The 16717-nt window shown below is 36.5% G+C and overlaps 1 protein-coding gene across 50 annotated transcripts in view; it reads right to left on the minus strand.

Moving 5' to 3' along the window:
* TENM3 (teneurin transmembrane protein 3) overlaps positions 1-16717 on the minus strand; it is an 843796-nt gene that overhangs the window by 135788 nt on the left and 691291 nt on the right. For all 50 annotated transcript variants that reach the window (XM_086889918.1, XM_086889906.1, XM_086889899.1 and 47 more), the window contains one exon: positions 1231-1468. In XM_086889918.1, the coding sequence (XP_086746044.1) occupies positions 1231-1468 (238 nt within the window). The remainder of the gene's footprint in view (positions 1-1230; positions 1469-16717) is intronic.

The raw sequence follows: 16717 nt of genomic DNA on the forward strand, positions 1-16717 counted from the left end.
CTTAGCTTGTCATCAGAAATATTTAAAATATGGAAAGACTTCACTCTGCAAAAAATACTTAAGGTTGGAAGTGGCATTCTCATTCAAGTAGTCCTACACCTTTATAAAGACAATAAAAATATGTATGGCAATAGAAGCAAACATGAAAGACCTTACCTGTCTACTTAAGATTAACTAGTATCAGAAAAACATCAAACATCCTTTTTCCCACTACAAACTTGTTTTTTCTATAAGAAAACTATTCCCTAAAGAACTAAGTTTGATTATGATGATGAAATCTCTTCAGTGGAATGCTGTTCCACAGTGCTTATGCCTCATAAACAGCACAGAAGAGTCCAAGAAAACTAAGAAAAGGAATAAGCATTCCAAACTAATAGAGGAGTTGCCTGAAACACCTATAGCACTAAAAACTACTTAAAAGAGAACCTTAAGGTCATGTATGTTTTAAATTAGTTAAAATCATCTTTACTTTGCTAAAAAACATAATTCATAGAATAAACTGAAGCGATTTAATAAAGATTTTCAAGAATTACTGTCAACTTCAATATAGTAATAAATGCTCAGTTTAATAACTAAATTGGAATATTATGGCATTCCTTAATAAAAAATTAGTGCTGATTGAGTGTTACATGAGTACTAATTAATCACTGTAGGTAAATTCAGCTCTTTGCCAGTAAGTCCTATCAATTTTTTTATAGATCATTCTGCACGTAAAAAAGCTAATGTCACCCTTCATATTAGCTGCTTCTTTCCTAGAGCCAGTTATCAATGACAAATTAATCATTACACCAGAACTGAGTTCTTTTGTCTCACCAAATCCTGCCACATTTAAAAACACCTAGCTTCACATAAGTATTTCTTTTAAGACACCAAGTACCAGAGTTAAAAACTATTACTGAATGTTATTTGACATTTGATCTGTATGACAGTAATATTAGACACATTTCTGGCAAGCAAGGCAAGAAATTTCTTCAAACAGGCAAAAGTCACAGATTATGAACAGGAAGGAAAATGCTTGTGTGGAAAAATTAAAATACTCTAATTACTCTGGAACAGGACTGTAAGGGAGCAGAGTGTCACTGAGGATTTTAGAGTGTGGACATATTTTTCAGGACTGAAAAGTTTTCAGTTTTGCTGCTGAATAAGGGGAAGTATCAGCTGCATAACATTCAGTTAAATGTTTTCTTTAGCATTGCCACAGTCTGTATGTAGTAGTACCCAAGTAATTACCTGCTTTCCAGTGGTGCATTACTGCCAAGCACCCAGCTGTCCTGCAGCTGGACTGACTCAGGTGTGGTTTGCAGCTCGGCGGGCAAAGCAGCCGGCGGGGCCGGACTCTGATTCCTCCTATTTGTCAGTGAGTTTCTATTAAGTGAGGTGATGGATGGGTGATGCTGTGCTGAATGTTGCTTGTGAGAAGGTGGCAAAGGCTGCAGGGTCGACTGGCCTTGGTTATTTGGAGGTTGTTCTAAGAAGAAAGAAAATTAAAGTTCATTATACAACATCTTGACATTTGCTACAACCAAAGCAGAACGAGAAATTCAATATAATCCTATCATCTAATATATTTGCATATTATTCTATTAGCAGACATTCAGTGACATTCTGTAAGAGCAAGTTTACCCTTGATACACCAAGTTCTAATTAATACACAACAGATGGTAAAATTGCTTTTGGTTTTAATTTGTTTCAGTTTTTTTTTTTTTTTTAATCTGGTTTTATTAACACCTACAGAAAATAGCATCTGACAGATCCCCTAATGTGCCTTTAGACTTCAGTTTTTTTTAACAAACCAACCCTGAAATTAAATGGGTAATTTCAGTAGAACACAAAGGTTTTCAAAAGGCATATAATCCCTATAATTATTTAATGGAGTTTTTTTAAGCTTTATTTAACTGCAATAAATTATTACAAGCTAGTTGCTAAACAGCAGTAGACTACTCTAGTTTAGTGCATTTCAAATAAGGCAGATCTGCACTATGATCTGCTAATAGATGCTAAGTATTCTTTAGCAGAAGGTCACTCTGTGAAGCAGATGTTGCTTCATGGATATTTAACAGACTGATTCACATCTGATTAGAACGTCAGAAGACTCATATACTTAATGACCGTCACATCCATTAGAACACACACAGAACAGATTTTCCAATTTCACACCATGCAATATAAATACAGTTTGGAGGAAGTCACAGGTGATAAGAGAGTCAGGCCATCATAACAAAAGGAAATATTTTCTGACTTAACCAAAGCACACGACACCCATAAAGCTTAAAACCAAAACCTCAAAACAGCGAAACCTGCAATCAAATACCTCCATCAATGTTAGGTTTTAACAATCTGATCCATAAAATCAGTGGCAAATAAATCATAAACATAGGACAAACCTTTTACAACACAATGCACACAAAATGAAAGAAACCTCGACACTTAATTTACCACAATTTAGCAATGATTGATGACATTTAAACATGTAACACTTAACAATTATGTAATTCAAATTCTAATGTATTTCCTACACCAACGTATCAGAACATACTTCATAATATAAATGCAATTCTTAAGCACAGCAGAAGATATAGGACATGCACTTTCCTCACAGTGCAAAAGCTTTCAGGTAGATGTTTAAATTAGTCGTTTGATTTCCATAAGCAATTCCCTTTTGGATCTGGTTATAACTGCAAATTTCTACATACTCAATAATAAAACTCTGGTACAGAGAACACAGGAAGAGTATTTCTGTTGAAACAATAACTTACAGGTGACTGCTACAAGATTAACTTAACTCTGAGCAATTTCCCAGGTTGTGAACATAAGGCAACATGAAAATGTTAAGAAATAGACAGAAAAAAACAAGCCTTTGGAATAATTTCCTTTCTGAGAACCACATTCTTCTTTCCAGTGATTTTATGTGGTTAACATGACTTTTGTCACAAACAACAGCAATGCTGAATCTCTCATTAAAAGAATGACAGCATTTATACTGCTAGTGAGATTTTCAACACCAAATCCCTAATTTTTAATGCAAAATTCCAGTCCAGAAAGGATACAGCTGATAAGCTTTATCCTCACCAACACTGACACAAAGGCTGTCACTGCACATGATTACAATCACTATCAAGGGCTTTAAGGCACATTTCAACAAGCCAGCTAAAGAAAGTTAACAGACCAACACTAGAGCAAAGAATTTTCCCCATGTCTACTTAAAATTGTATCTGATTTAAATAGCAAGATATTTATCAGCTGGTGCAAAATTAACTGTGGTCTTATATTTTGAAACATATAGGTGCATGTGTATATAAAAAATTATATACGTGCACATGTGTCTGTATAAGTATTTACACACACGTATATGCAAATATCTCCATATAAATTGCTAATTACACAAATTAATTACAAAATTTACAGAAAAATAAAAAAAGGATGGAATGAAGTAATATACATTAATTTGTTTTTAATCAGATAGATAAATTAATTAAAATTGTCCTTATGATCAGACTTTTCTTTTTTATTCCCTTTTAGATTCTCCTACCTGCCTAGCCTTTTTGGACAGTTTTGCCATGATCAGTGCAAAACCCTCCTCCATTGCAGCTCCTACTGGCTATGAAATGTTATTCTGACAGTCGTCTTGTTCATTAATTTCTCTTCTCATTTACAATCTCTGCTGAAAATCAATTTTTCAGTCTATCATTTTTAGTACTAAAGGTCTCGCACCATTCTCTGCTAAAGCCAAAGCAGAGGATTAATCATTATTGTTCTCTTGCACAAAGGAGGGTGTGAGTGCCAGGCTTGTCTCAGGTAGATCTCAGACCTTCCCCCACACACTACTACCCATGAGGAAGACGGCTACTGAAGGTTCTCTAAAGGGGTGTTTATATACTCCAGAAATAAATGCACAGATTTAATAATTACTCTGAAAATATGCTGAAAGAATGAAATTAGTTTAGTCAGACCATAGGTCAGCTATGCAGGCCACTACTGGGGATTTAGACTATTTCCCTATAAATTTACTGTGAACCAAAAGGCCCTTCTGCTATATAACATATAAACATTACAGACACTGAAGATACAGAAGAACATATAAAAGAAATTAAGAGAGGCTAGAAGGCCACAGCAAGTGCAATTTGGCAAAAATCACTTGTCTTCCAATCCCACTTTCTATGTCCTCAGAATGCTGACAAGTGACATTTTCTTGTGCCTGAGGGTGGCTTCAATTGGCAGGGAGTCTACAGCTTCCTCAAAAATGCCTGAAAAATCTGGAATGATTTATTTATTTTCTAATTGTGCGAAAGCTACATGTAGAGGTGCATTTAACAAGGTTAGTTTTTCCATAAATCAACAGAGCTAAAATCTATGCTCTGAATTTCCTCTGTCCTACATTGGCATTCTGAATGAGAGATCACTGAGGACTGCTTTTTGGATCTTTTCTTCAGTCTGCCAGATTTTCCCAATACACAGCTCTTCTGATTGCTACACAATTTCTAACAAAACCCTAATGTTGTACCACTGATTTGTGAGGAAGAGAGAATCATCACAATAGTCATGGTTTGAATTCAATTCTTAAGCTGGATCCAGATTCCCTTTTTTCTCCTTATGGAGTTAAGAGCTAAAGAACAGCTTTCAGTATTACTGAGGTTTTCACACAAAGCTATTGGTCTTACAGAGTAACAACCTCTCAACATCCCGGTGACACTGAAAATATTCTCACTGCAAATCCAGGGAAACTGAGGCATGTATATTAAGTGATTCTTTACACAGCTCTCCTGAGAAATCAGCATTACTGCCAGAATAGTTCCAGTTCTTGCTTTTCCTACTGAAGTAGTTTATAAGGACAGTGGGATGACACGACATGTACCTCATAAACTCTGCAGTACTGGACATTACTCCCTGTAATAATAGCCCTCCATGTGCTGCAATATTGAGTGTCAAGACCCTGCAACTCCTCTTTCCTCCCTATCAACCAGTTTGTTGGAAAACGGAAGTCCTAGAGGGAAATAATTCTTCCCCTGGCTACTGAAGAAACAGCAGCCCTGGGACTGGGCCAGCTCCCTCACAACAAACCATTAGAAGAAGCTTATTAGAAGAAAAAGCATTCAAATCTGATAAAGTACAATTGGGTTTAAATACTTAAAAACTATTCCAGAGAGATACAGTTGCTTTGCTTTGAATTGGATTTTAAATGCTATCTTAATTGATTTAATCTAAATGGGAGTGCCTAATTTACACTAAAAATAAGCAGATATGGGTAGGTACAGGTAGGCTTATGTATAAAAATGTTAAGTTTTAATTATAACCTTCCTGTTTGGTCTAGACCTAATGACTGTAGAGAAATCCCATTCATCTTACAGAGAAGGTTTCTGAAGCAAGAAGCAAACATAAACTTTGCTTAAAACTGGCCCAGCAACTAGTCTGTCAAAGTTCTTCAGGTACAACAAACAAACCCCACATTTTTGAGGTATTTGTTGAGTAAGTTAACATCAGATAGTTACACGTGTGACCACATGTACAGAACTTGGAAAAGACACAAGAAATTGGGCTGAAAGCTGTCTTACTACAATTACATGGTTTTTTCAAAACGTATTTAAATTGTTATTTACCCTAGGGAATCACAATGAGGCAAAGCAGCCATTTCAATTGCAGAGGTAAATTGTATGCAGCTCTGTAGCCTTTCACAAAACCTTTTTCTCTTTTATTTTGCAAAAAGTAATCTACATTTAATTAATTTTATCATTTAATTCTTACAGAATTTAAACAGCATAGAAGGAGAGACATTTATGATACCTACAGCCATGCGGGGAAAAGGAGCTAATTCAGAGGCAGAAAAGCAGACCAAGTATCCATGAAAAAAAGCAATTTGTTTTGTGTGATAATCTTTCTATAACAGATAGATCACTGAGACCTATCAGCTAGCTACTCAACTAAGAAAAAGAGAGGTGATTCCATTTGATAAGGATTAGGCTTTTAAACAATGTATAACTAATGTGAACTTAGAGTTTCCATGACAAACACAAAAGCAAAGTCTTCCATTATGTTATAAACATTTCAAATGTGAATAAAATGCTATTCAATATCTATCTCTACAAGGGTCTTAACTCCTTCTGGTCAGGCTGCTCCTTTTCTATTTTCTCTTTAGGAAAGTCTCTGTCATGGTAAAGGGAATTTCCATAATAAATATTAGAAGTAAGAATCTGGAGTAGACAGAATGTTTTAGAAATCTGGTAACAAAAAATACAACTTTTTTTTTGTTTGCAGGTCACTGGTCCCTGGTCTGCTAGCCCTTGATTGCACTAGCAGTAAAAAGTAATTTCCATAAGAACTGGTTTGATTTCCTCAATAAAACCCTTCAATGGACTTGAAATTTTACCTAATTGACATATGGTCATATCTCCAAAAGTACTGTAAGCAGAAGTGGGATTTACCTCAAAAGTCCCTGCAAATTGAAAAGAGTGGGTATTATGGCTTAATTATTCCTAGAGCTCCCAAATGAGCTCTTTTTTGAAGTACCTGGTTACAGAGGGGTAAGACAGGCTATCTGTACCGCTAGGGCCATTGCTTCAGGGATCCTGTGGGCAAGTAAAACCAATCACTCCAGAAGTCTCTGGTCTGGGAGCAACTTCCATGAGAAGCTGTATTTAATTAATGAAAACTTAAAGAAGGTTATGTGTTCAGAAAAAACCTGAGTATTTAAGTGTTCATTTGTAATTCAGCAAATCTGTCTTTTGAATGAACTACTGCTTCAGTTCAGTTTTTCCTGCCAGTGTGTGCAAGGCTCAGTTTCCTTTCTGATCATTTACTACAAGCAACAGGTGTAATTTAAGAAAATTTGCTGTATGTGCTTATTTTGTGGTTAATCTCAAGTATTTGCTTAGTGTTATTCACAACCAAATTGGCTTTACTCTGCCGACTGCTTTAAGGATCCAAACCACACTCAACCCAGGGACTGAGGTAACATAGACATAGAAACAGAATCAACCCATAGCCACTGCTGCTGACTTCATCTTGAGCCACTCTGTGCTCCTGTGCTACATACATGATGACAAGTGTAAGGAGAAGTGACACTTTGATCTAGACATGCACCTTGTGTGTGTGTATACTATTATAAAATGGGAAAAAGTAGCTTGACCAAAGTGAGCCAGTGTTTGTCTCCTCATCAGTACAATGCCTGTAGGGTCTGGAAACCTGTAAAGCTACCCGGGAGTGAGAAACTACCAGTGAATTTAATGCAGGATAAGCTCTGAAAGATTGTGTTGCATTGGTTATGATTCTAAGTTTGAGAAAAATAATATAGAAAACCTTATTTTTTTCATTTATATTACATGTTTTCCTTTAGACTCAAACATGACTTTACTTTTTAAAGAGAAAAAAAGACTTCTGTCCTGAAAGGGAAGAAAGACTTATTTGACTGTGGAGAAGCTCAAAGTGATCCCATGGTTCACATATGGTGTCTTTCTAAGACCAGACGATGAGAGAAGTAGCTGGAACTACCTGGAGCGCAGTAGGATAGTCCCTAACATGCAACATTGATGTTTAAATCACAGAGTACATGTTGGTAGTTTCCCACACCTTATAAAGACACTGTTCTTTACCAGTTAAATATACACAAGAAGAAAAAGAAACAAGTAATGCAAAAAACAGCTGGAAGCTTTAGGAACTGAAGAAAAAATACTTTTACCAACGTCTTTCAGCTGCGTTATCTACAGGAGCATTACACTTCCAAGTTAAATGTACACTTGTAACTTTGTCTTTCTATTTCACATCCACTGAGCATAATATTTTCCCTCAACATCTTCATACTAATAATACCTGTGCATTCTCAGCTGTTTAATAATTCAGCTATCCCTAATGTTTTATAACCTTGCTGCAGAAATAAGAAGTACCAGTTACTAATCTATTCCCAAAAACTTTGTGAAGTATATGAACTGAGCTTTAAACTTACTTGAAAGGCAAACTTTTTTGTCCCTGATATTTTTAGAATAAACAAGCTGAAAAGCTATACCCTGTACATGTGACCCTATGAAGATAGATAACATAACTTTCTGTTTTATGGCATTTATTTTGAAAATCTGATTAAGATAGATGTCTCCAGTTTGTAATTCTTCAATGTCATGTTGTCATAGTTGCCATCAGCAAGATGCTTTAAAGCCTTCCGATTAATATTGTATGCCAGAACTCAAATTACATCCTTTGTCGTTTAGTTCTTAATGGTGCAAGTGATATCTATCAAGTAGTGTTTTATGAAGCATGTGTGATTTTTATTACAGGCTGTTTTCACAAATCTTCTTCAGGTTTCATAAAGACTGTTCATGGTTCACAACAAATATGCCTTGCATTTAAAATCATGCCAATTCTCACTGGAAAATACACTGTGGATTTTTCAGCAATGTTTATTGATAGAACAAAACTCTTCCTTAATTTAAATCTGTATATAATAATCTTAATTGGCAAAGCAAAAATATTACTGTAAGCCCCTCCACTTTGCATGAGAACTCTAGAGTAAAAAACCCCTCCAAACAACAAAAAATATAATCATGTTTGATTTTCATAAGTAAAGGGCTATGTTTGCCAAATCTTCTAAGTGCCCTAATATTTAAAATAAAGATGGCACACAGGTAGAACAGAAAATGCAACATTCCCCTGCAATCCAAGCACAACAAGGATCTTAATTTGCAGCATCCATATTCGTAAAACAAGATACATATATAGTCAATTTTCTTCAATCTACTGGAAACCAGATAGTTAGGGGCAGCTGAAAAGGAATCTTAAGGCTGACTATTTTTAGTCAACCTGCATTTAAGCAAAAATCTGCAAAGTCAATAAAACTTAGGCCTTAGATGACACATGAGCAGAACAGTGTTTTTCAAGTATGTTTTTGTCCAAAGACTTTCCCTTGTTACCTAGTAGAGTAAGGCAAATACACTGCAGGAAGAAATCCTGCCCATTGAGAAGAAAGTGGGCATTTCTTCCACAGGTGGTGGTGAAAGGAAAAATCACAGGATTTACTTCTGAAAGGTTTATTAAATGTTGTTTCCACTCTCTGCTGTTCACTGTGGGAACGGAACCAGCTCACTTTTAAAGCATTTTTTCCATTAGCTGGAATCGATTGTCAAAGCATTCCAACATAAACACCTCCAGCCTGAAACCACTTCATTAACCCCTTCAGTACGTACGTAACACAGTCCATATTATGGCAGGCAAAATCTGTTTAATTTAACTACCATATAGTGATAATGTCTTCTTATCTGTACCTATATAAGGGCCCAGATAACAAAAGTTAGTTACAAAAGCATGCATGTGAGCATGAGCTCAGATTTGGAGAACAAATACCACGTGGATTAAGGAAATCCAGTGATGTTGTTACCATCCGTAAGGCAGACATTCAAGCAAAGTAAACTGGACTTTGCCAGTTTTCAACCGAACTGTGGAAGCTCAATCACCTTATGAAAGCTGAACCTGAGATAAATATTTCAGCTTCTGTGAAACAAGCTATAGCGGTTCTATAGTGAAACTAAAGCTAGCTCAGGAAACAATCTTCCTAATAGTGGCCTCTTTATCCCCAGAGGGACTTAAGAAGAAAACCGAAAAAAGAAAAATATAGAAACACTGCTAAAGTAAATTGAAATTTAACCTGGTGGGGTAACATACTTAGGATTTTGCTTTACAAGAAAATGAAATAAAACAGAGAATGATGGTAGCTATGCACAAAGGATGAACAAGAAGCAATAATAGTGTACTTCCAATCCTGCTGTTGTATTATACAAATGCCATCTCCTTCTAACCCTCCTTAACCCACATAGTAGTTAGCAGGGATACTAAGAGACATTATTTATATTCTCTTTTTAGGACCCAAGGTCTGTAAAACCAAACAAAATCCTCCACTGGCAAAATGTCACTGACTTATTTCCAACAATTTACCTGGATATCAAACTGGGAAAAGCTGGTATCACACTGTGAGAGAAGAGAAAATCTTGCTCACTTGAGACACAAAAGTGACACTCAGCTGATATCATCCAGAGATTCAAAATAAAATAATGCAGCCTTCAGTGGTGTGCTCCTGGCCTGGCTTCTCCACAGTGGGGTTCAGATGTTTTGCATGACTGTGGGCTTGGGTTTTTTCCCCCTACTGAGGTATAGCAGTCTCCTAGAGAAATAGTCTGTGGAGAGGGGGATCACCAAGACCACAGGCATCACTTAGTCATAATTTTTTCTAATCAGAGCAGATTTATCTTCATACATTAAATCATCTTTCCTTCTTATTTAGAGTCAGAAGTGAGAAAGTTATGCAAATATCATTAGCTTCAGACAATCTTCTTTGCTGCTAACTCATGGCAATCAGTGGAGAAACATGTTTTCAGTTAACAGGCCTATCAGAGAATTGAGGTTTCCATTGAAAGAAAACAAAACATGAAACAAAAATGGAAAAGTCCAGCTGAAAAACTTTGTACAGGGAGCAAGATGCAGCTTTCCAAAATGGTGACAGGGGACTGGAATTTATTTGAAAAACGTACAATTTGAAAAAAGTACATAGCCAAGACGTGCCTATAAAACTCAAGTGAAATGATGCAGAGCATGCCATTCCCCACTTTGCTCACCTTGCACCTTATTTTATACTAAATACAGACAGACACTTCATTTTGACTGCAAAATCTGTGATTTATAAATCAATGTCAAAATGAAGAACCATGCTTCAGCTGTAAGCTGGGTAAGTTCTAGAATAATTCAGTCACAAAGACAAGGTGCTAATATATGTACTTGTCTCATACTGCATATTTAACTGGAGTTAAATGCAGCTCCCAATGCAAAGCCTGATGTATGGCTTCTTAATAGATTTCTTAGCATTTTCAACTGTTAGATAATTTTGGTTCCTATCCAAAATCATTAATCCAGAGCGAGCTACGAATATGTTTTTCTTTGTCTTCTTGATTTTATTTCTTACCACTTCCAAGAAAAATAATTTACCATAGCTATTTATTTTAGAGGCATAGTTACTACTGTACAGGTTAAGGAAACCTAAACTCTTAAAACTTTTAACCTGAAAAAATACATTCATGAGTCATGATCGTGTAATGCTTACAGATGACAAAACCACTGCTGCAAAACCCTACCTTTCTGCCCAATAAATAAAATAGCATTTAAAGGTTCTTTTACTACTAAATGTGACTTTTACTGACATATGGCTGACATTCATGAAGAAGAAGCAAACCCCTAGTCTTCCTCAACTTCAAGAGCCAGAGGAAAAATTCTGTATTAAATAGGTCAACCGAAGTTTTTGTCATGGACTTGCAATAGTTAATGCCATTGAGCATTTTGCAAATTTACATATTCAAAAGCAGTTTGAAAGGCCCCTAAAATTAGATCATTATAAGCAATTACATTCTTTACCAATTTCTGCATGCTCAACCGTGGTCTGTGCACACAAGGCCACAGTAATAAAATCTGTGAAAGATAAGCCAGGAATGGGAATACACAATATAAAACTTCTAAGCAAAAACAGGTGAATTTGTTTCATCAGATTTGAAAGAACACAGATAAGAGGGATTTGTGTTTTGCTTTGGAGGAAATGAAAACGGAACAGGGGCAGTGACATGAAAACAAAACCATAGGGGGAAAACGGTAGAATTGCACAGAAAAGAGGTTGAATGAATACTACACAGAGGAGACCTCACAAAAGTGAAGAGATGAGAGGAAAGTTCTGAGAAAAATGAGAAAGCATATACAATTTCATTAGAAAAATCATAATAATCAAAGTTTTATGGAAAACTTAGAAGTGAGATGCTTACTCTGGCTTGACTTTAAAAAAGAAATTCAATCCTGGCCTCTTTGAGTTAAAGCAAAAATTCTTACAGAATGCAGCTTGGGCCTTAGAGCAAGAGGGAAATAAAGCAGTAGATTACCAGATGAATTCTTGTCTCCAAATCAATTAATTGATCTGTTATCAAGTATAAGAAATATGCAGATTATGAAAGACAGGAAAAGAATAGGGAACCAAGCTTCCAAAATAGCTTTTAAATACTTTTTCTCTTAACTGTGTCAAGGAAGAGAAATGCATAATAGGGGGAGGCCTCCACAAGAGCAAACTAAAGAACTATTGTTCTCTAATGACTTTAAATAAGCTTTTTAGGCTTACATGTGAATTAGAATTTTGCTCTTCCTCCTTATGAAAAAAAAACCCAACAAAACCACTCTTGATTTTAGTAAGATATTATTCTATTCTAATGACAATCAAATCTAGTTAGGTATCAATCAAAAGAACAAATCCATTGCAAAAGATTTCTTAAAAGGTATTCTGGGTTTCCAGTACAGCTGCTTCCCTTTTCAGTAGGAAGATTGAGTCATTAACCCTCAAATCAAACCTCAACTTGGAATTGCTAAGAGTTGAAACAAAAACTACCTTTCAACCTGACTGCCTCAGTAACTTATCAACAAAAGTCTCCCCTACCTAGCACAGCATTTTATGCAAATTCACAAATTCAGATGTATAAGTGGACATGGAGAGTGATTTAATTAGAAATTTGTATGTGTTCATTATTTATTTTGCAAGTGCTGTGAAGGACAGAAGTATGCTGAACAGCTTAAACAGAAAGTATTGTAATTAATGATAACGAACAATTTTGTTCAATATTAAACAAAAAGTTAGGGTTGAAAGTTTGTAATTTTTAAAACAATTTATAAAACACAGAAAAATGAGAAAATCAGTTTTTCTTACACCTAAATTCTTTATGCATTTTCATAAATGACTGTAGGCTTTGTCTTTCCAGTATATATTTTTATTATGTCCTAGCTGTGGTGCTGCTACAAAGCTGTTTCCAGCAGATGATCTTTCACATCAGTTTCCAGCTAAACTTTACAGCTTCTTGACCAAACATAGCTTCTTAAAAAAAACATGACTGATTCATGTCATAGCAAGCTCTTCCTTTTAATAACCCTGCTGTAGTTCTCAGACAGACACTGACAGAACCAGTAAAAGGTAGAGAAATCACAGCTCACTACCCCCTTTGATTTAAATAGCCAAATAGATAGTATACACAAAAAGATCCCAGAAGAGGAGAGCTAAAGTAATTATTCTGAAAATAAAGTTTTTGAAGCAATGGCGAATACACAAAATAAGCACAAAGAATATCCATCATGGTGCAGTGAAATGTGATGAAATCTCACATATATCATTATCAAATGCAAGCTGAATTCATTCCATGATGCTCCTGTCTTCCAAGTAACTGCAACAGCAAAAGAGATGTTGCTGCTTCTTCTGGGATAAGCAAAGGCTAAAAAAACGATCCATTACAGTTTTATGTTCTTCTGGAAGTACTATAGATTCCACATACTATTTAGTTCTTAAAAAAAAAATTGATCTGAAACCTCCTAATAGTAACCTAATTTCTACACATGCAGAATTTGCGTTTCAAATTACTTAATGTAGAGGAAGTGTGTAAACTCCCTTTAAACCTAACAGCTGTCATTTCACTACTAACAAATTTGGCAAATGCATTTCTAGGTAGGCTGGGAGAGCACTTGTGAAGACAGCTTGCTCACCATGTAACACTGCTGATTTATGAAGCAAGCTATGCTCCAGTCAAGGGGGACAAGATTTTACACAGGCACAGAGCCAGCAGAGATCTGAATGACTGGACTCCCTGAAAGCCTGCTGCCTTCCACTCATGGGGAAAAACCCCTCTATTTCTAGCATAATCACCCTCTCCACCTGAACATGTTTCCCAGGTCCATCTTCTGCCTGAACTGTCATATAGGAAAATATCTTTCTTTTTGTCTTCCGCTGAAACTGCAACACTGGTGACAAGGAACCCATGTGTGGGGGTGGTACATGATTGCAAGGGAAACAGATGGTCTCAAGCTGAGAAGTCTGGTATTTAACATGCTTTTATAACTACCACCGGGGGCTAAAACCAAACATTTCAGGAGGAAGAATTGTTTCATGGTAAGATCGCAGCAGACCATGTCAGGAAATCTCTTTTTTTATTCCTGGCATAGCCAGTGGTGTGATCACAAGCAAGTGAGAGCCTTTGTACGTCCAGCGGTCTTGCTGCTGAAATCAATTATGTGCCCAACAGCTCTTTGCTGCTCTTGAGATGGTAGATGTTCTATGCCTATATGTCCTCTGCTCTCAGACCAAATTTACTATGAGAAGTGCACAGGCAAATATGTTTGCAGAGAGGTAGCAGAAGGGAAGGTTTTGTGTTCTGCTGAGGGGTGACCACACTGCTGCCAGATTGGGGAAGGGGAGGGGATACTCAGAATACCAGATTTTTTTTTTCTGATATAGGTCAAGTTTCCACCACCTGTGGGTAGGGAAGCAGATGTAACCCACCCCACCTGCTCCCTACAGAATTCCCTGCAGCCCAATTTCCTGGCTCCATGCAATGAAGTGCAAGGTTTCACATGCATTACATGGGTTACATGTGGCATTACAGGAGAATGTCTTGTCTTCCACAAAGATAAACCACCAATCTCACAAACAAGGCAACATTTCTTCATTAAAAGCTACTGGGTCACTTTATAATATCAGGTGAATTGAATCTATTAGAGAGATTCACACTTTGGAAATACAACTCTAAAGAAAATAAATAAAAACAAACAGGAAGACTTCAAGGTACACTAGCTGCAAAAATTATCTCAGAAGCAAATGCTTTTAGAAGCTGCAAACATGTACAATTAGAAGCATTTTTGAAAGCTGAATGCCTAAATAGCTGTCAGCAACTTCACCAGCAAGTGTAAGTTATTTACAACAGCAAACAGACAGATTATCAAGATAACAGAAGCACTGATTAATTGTGTAGCCTAAACTGGCAATAAAACAGAGTAGAGCCCTGTATGTGTGAATATTTATTTTTAAATAGGTATGTTTCAGTTCCAAGTTTTCCTCTTTTAGTTGTTATCATTTAATAATAATAATAATCATTGAATAAAATTGCTCTTTTAATTTTTTTAAATGTTTAGAAGTAAAAATCTGACTTTGTAGATAGCCTCCTCAAGAGTCTATCTTTTCAAATCTCTGAATACCACTGAAATACGGAACAGAAACTAAGAGCTATTTTTGAGTTGCTACAACAGTTACAGAATAAGATGCTTGCATGCCAATATTCTTCCATAACATCACAAAGTTCAAGCAGAGATTCTAAAATATTTTAAAGCTCTCAGTATAATTTGGGTTAGGATCTATTAAATTTTGGTAAGTATACGGTATGTATATATATATATTATTCATGCCACATTACATGTATTATGTACTATTCTTTAGAGACAAATGGAACATCTCAGAGTTTTCATGTTCAGTGGTTTATATTTTGAACCTTTTTAGCTGTACAGAACTTCCGAAACCAATGAAGAATACTTTATCTTCAATATACCTACCGTATACTGGTTTTTACTGTGTGGAGTCCTACACAACAAGACACAAAAAGTGCTGAAGGTGAACCAAGTCAGTTTGCAGAAGTGACTTGAAGTGAAGCTGGCTTTAGATATTGCTGAACAAGGAAAGTGGCCAGTCCTTCATCTCTGTACTGATGCATGGATGATGGCAAGCTCTCTGTGGTGGTGGCCACAGCAATGGAAGCAGGCCAGCTGACAGTGGCGTGATACACCCCTCTGGGATGCTAAATTATGGCAAGATATTGTTGCTCAGGTAGAGAATGTGATTGTAAAAGTACCTCACAAGATGCTCTGTATCTAAGAGTTGGGGCACTGAAGAACACTGAAAGAATGAACAGGTGACCAAGCTGCTAGAATTGAAGTGGCTCAGATGGAGCTGGGAACATAAGAGTTGGCTATTTTTTTACCTTGATGGGCTAATGACACATCAGGACATTTAAGAAGGCATGCAACAGAGAGATGGGCTTGTGGCTAAGGGGCTGAACTTCAGTATTGATGCCATTGCACAGGTAATCCAAGAATAACATGCTCCATAATCAAACTAGTAAAGCAGATAAAGACTTTTTGGTATAGAGGGTGAAGGCTGAAATAATATGGGTAAACCTGGTTCATTATATCACACTACCACGAACCTGTTTCACCATGTGGCTACAATGGTGGAAATGACACTGAGTGGGTGGAAACATACTGTGTGACCCATGCCACTGGTTGGAATACTATCCTGGGCCTTGAAAAGCAGGTTTTATGGTCACACACAGCACCCTTGAAGGAACTGAATCAGAAAACAGGACTCATTTCCAAAACAATCTCATAGACATGTGGCATTGAAGGAGTATATCACATCCTATATCATGTACCAGACTCTGGGAAAACTGAATGATGATTGATGTTGCATGTTATATCTGGAATCCCCTGTTGCTAGCCTGCCCTAGGAACAAGGGGAGGAACTCACTGCAATGTTAAACCCTACAAACTGGCCCAAAAGGTCCAGGCGTAGAGTGAAATGTATTTACCTTTAAACTGTTGTAACCCATGATCTGGGTTGTGTTTTATAGGAATTACTATAGTATTAGCTAATTAAACCAATAAAGGAGAAGCCTTAAAAGAAGCACTTGCAATGAAACAGTGACCAGATCTGAGTTGCCTTTGGTGCCCAATGCCTCCATGCTGCACATCCCTTCTCCTGTCCTGAGTAACCAATAGAACAGATGGAGCACCAAGTCATGGACCAAATTAACTTGGTGGACATTTGTAGATATTTATGGACGTTTTACAGACACTTCGCAGGGGTGATCCATAGACTAAAGCAATGGTATCTCTATATTGCATTAAAGGTCCT

This window comes from Cyanistes caeruleus, chromosome 5 (genome assembly GCF_971803275.1).
Source record: "Cyanistes caeruleus chromosome 5, bCyaCae1.hap1.1, whole genome shotgun sequence".
NCBI classification, from domain to species: Eukaryota; Metazoa; Chordata; class Aves; order Passeriformes; family Paridae; genus Cyanistes; species Cyanistes caeruleus.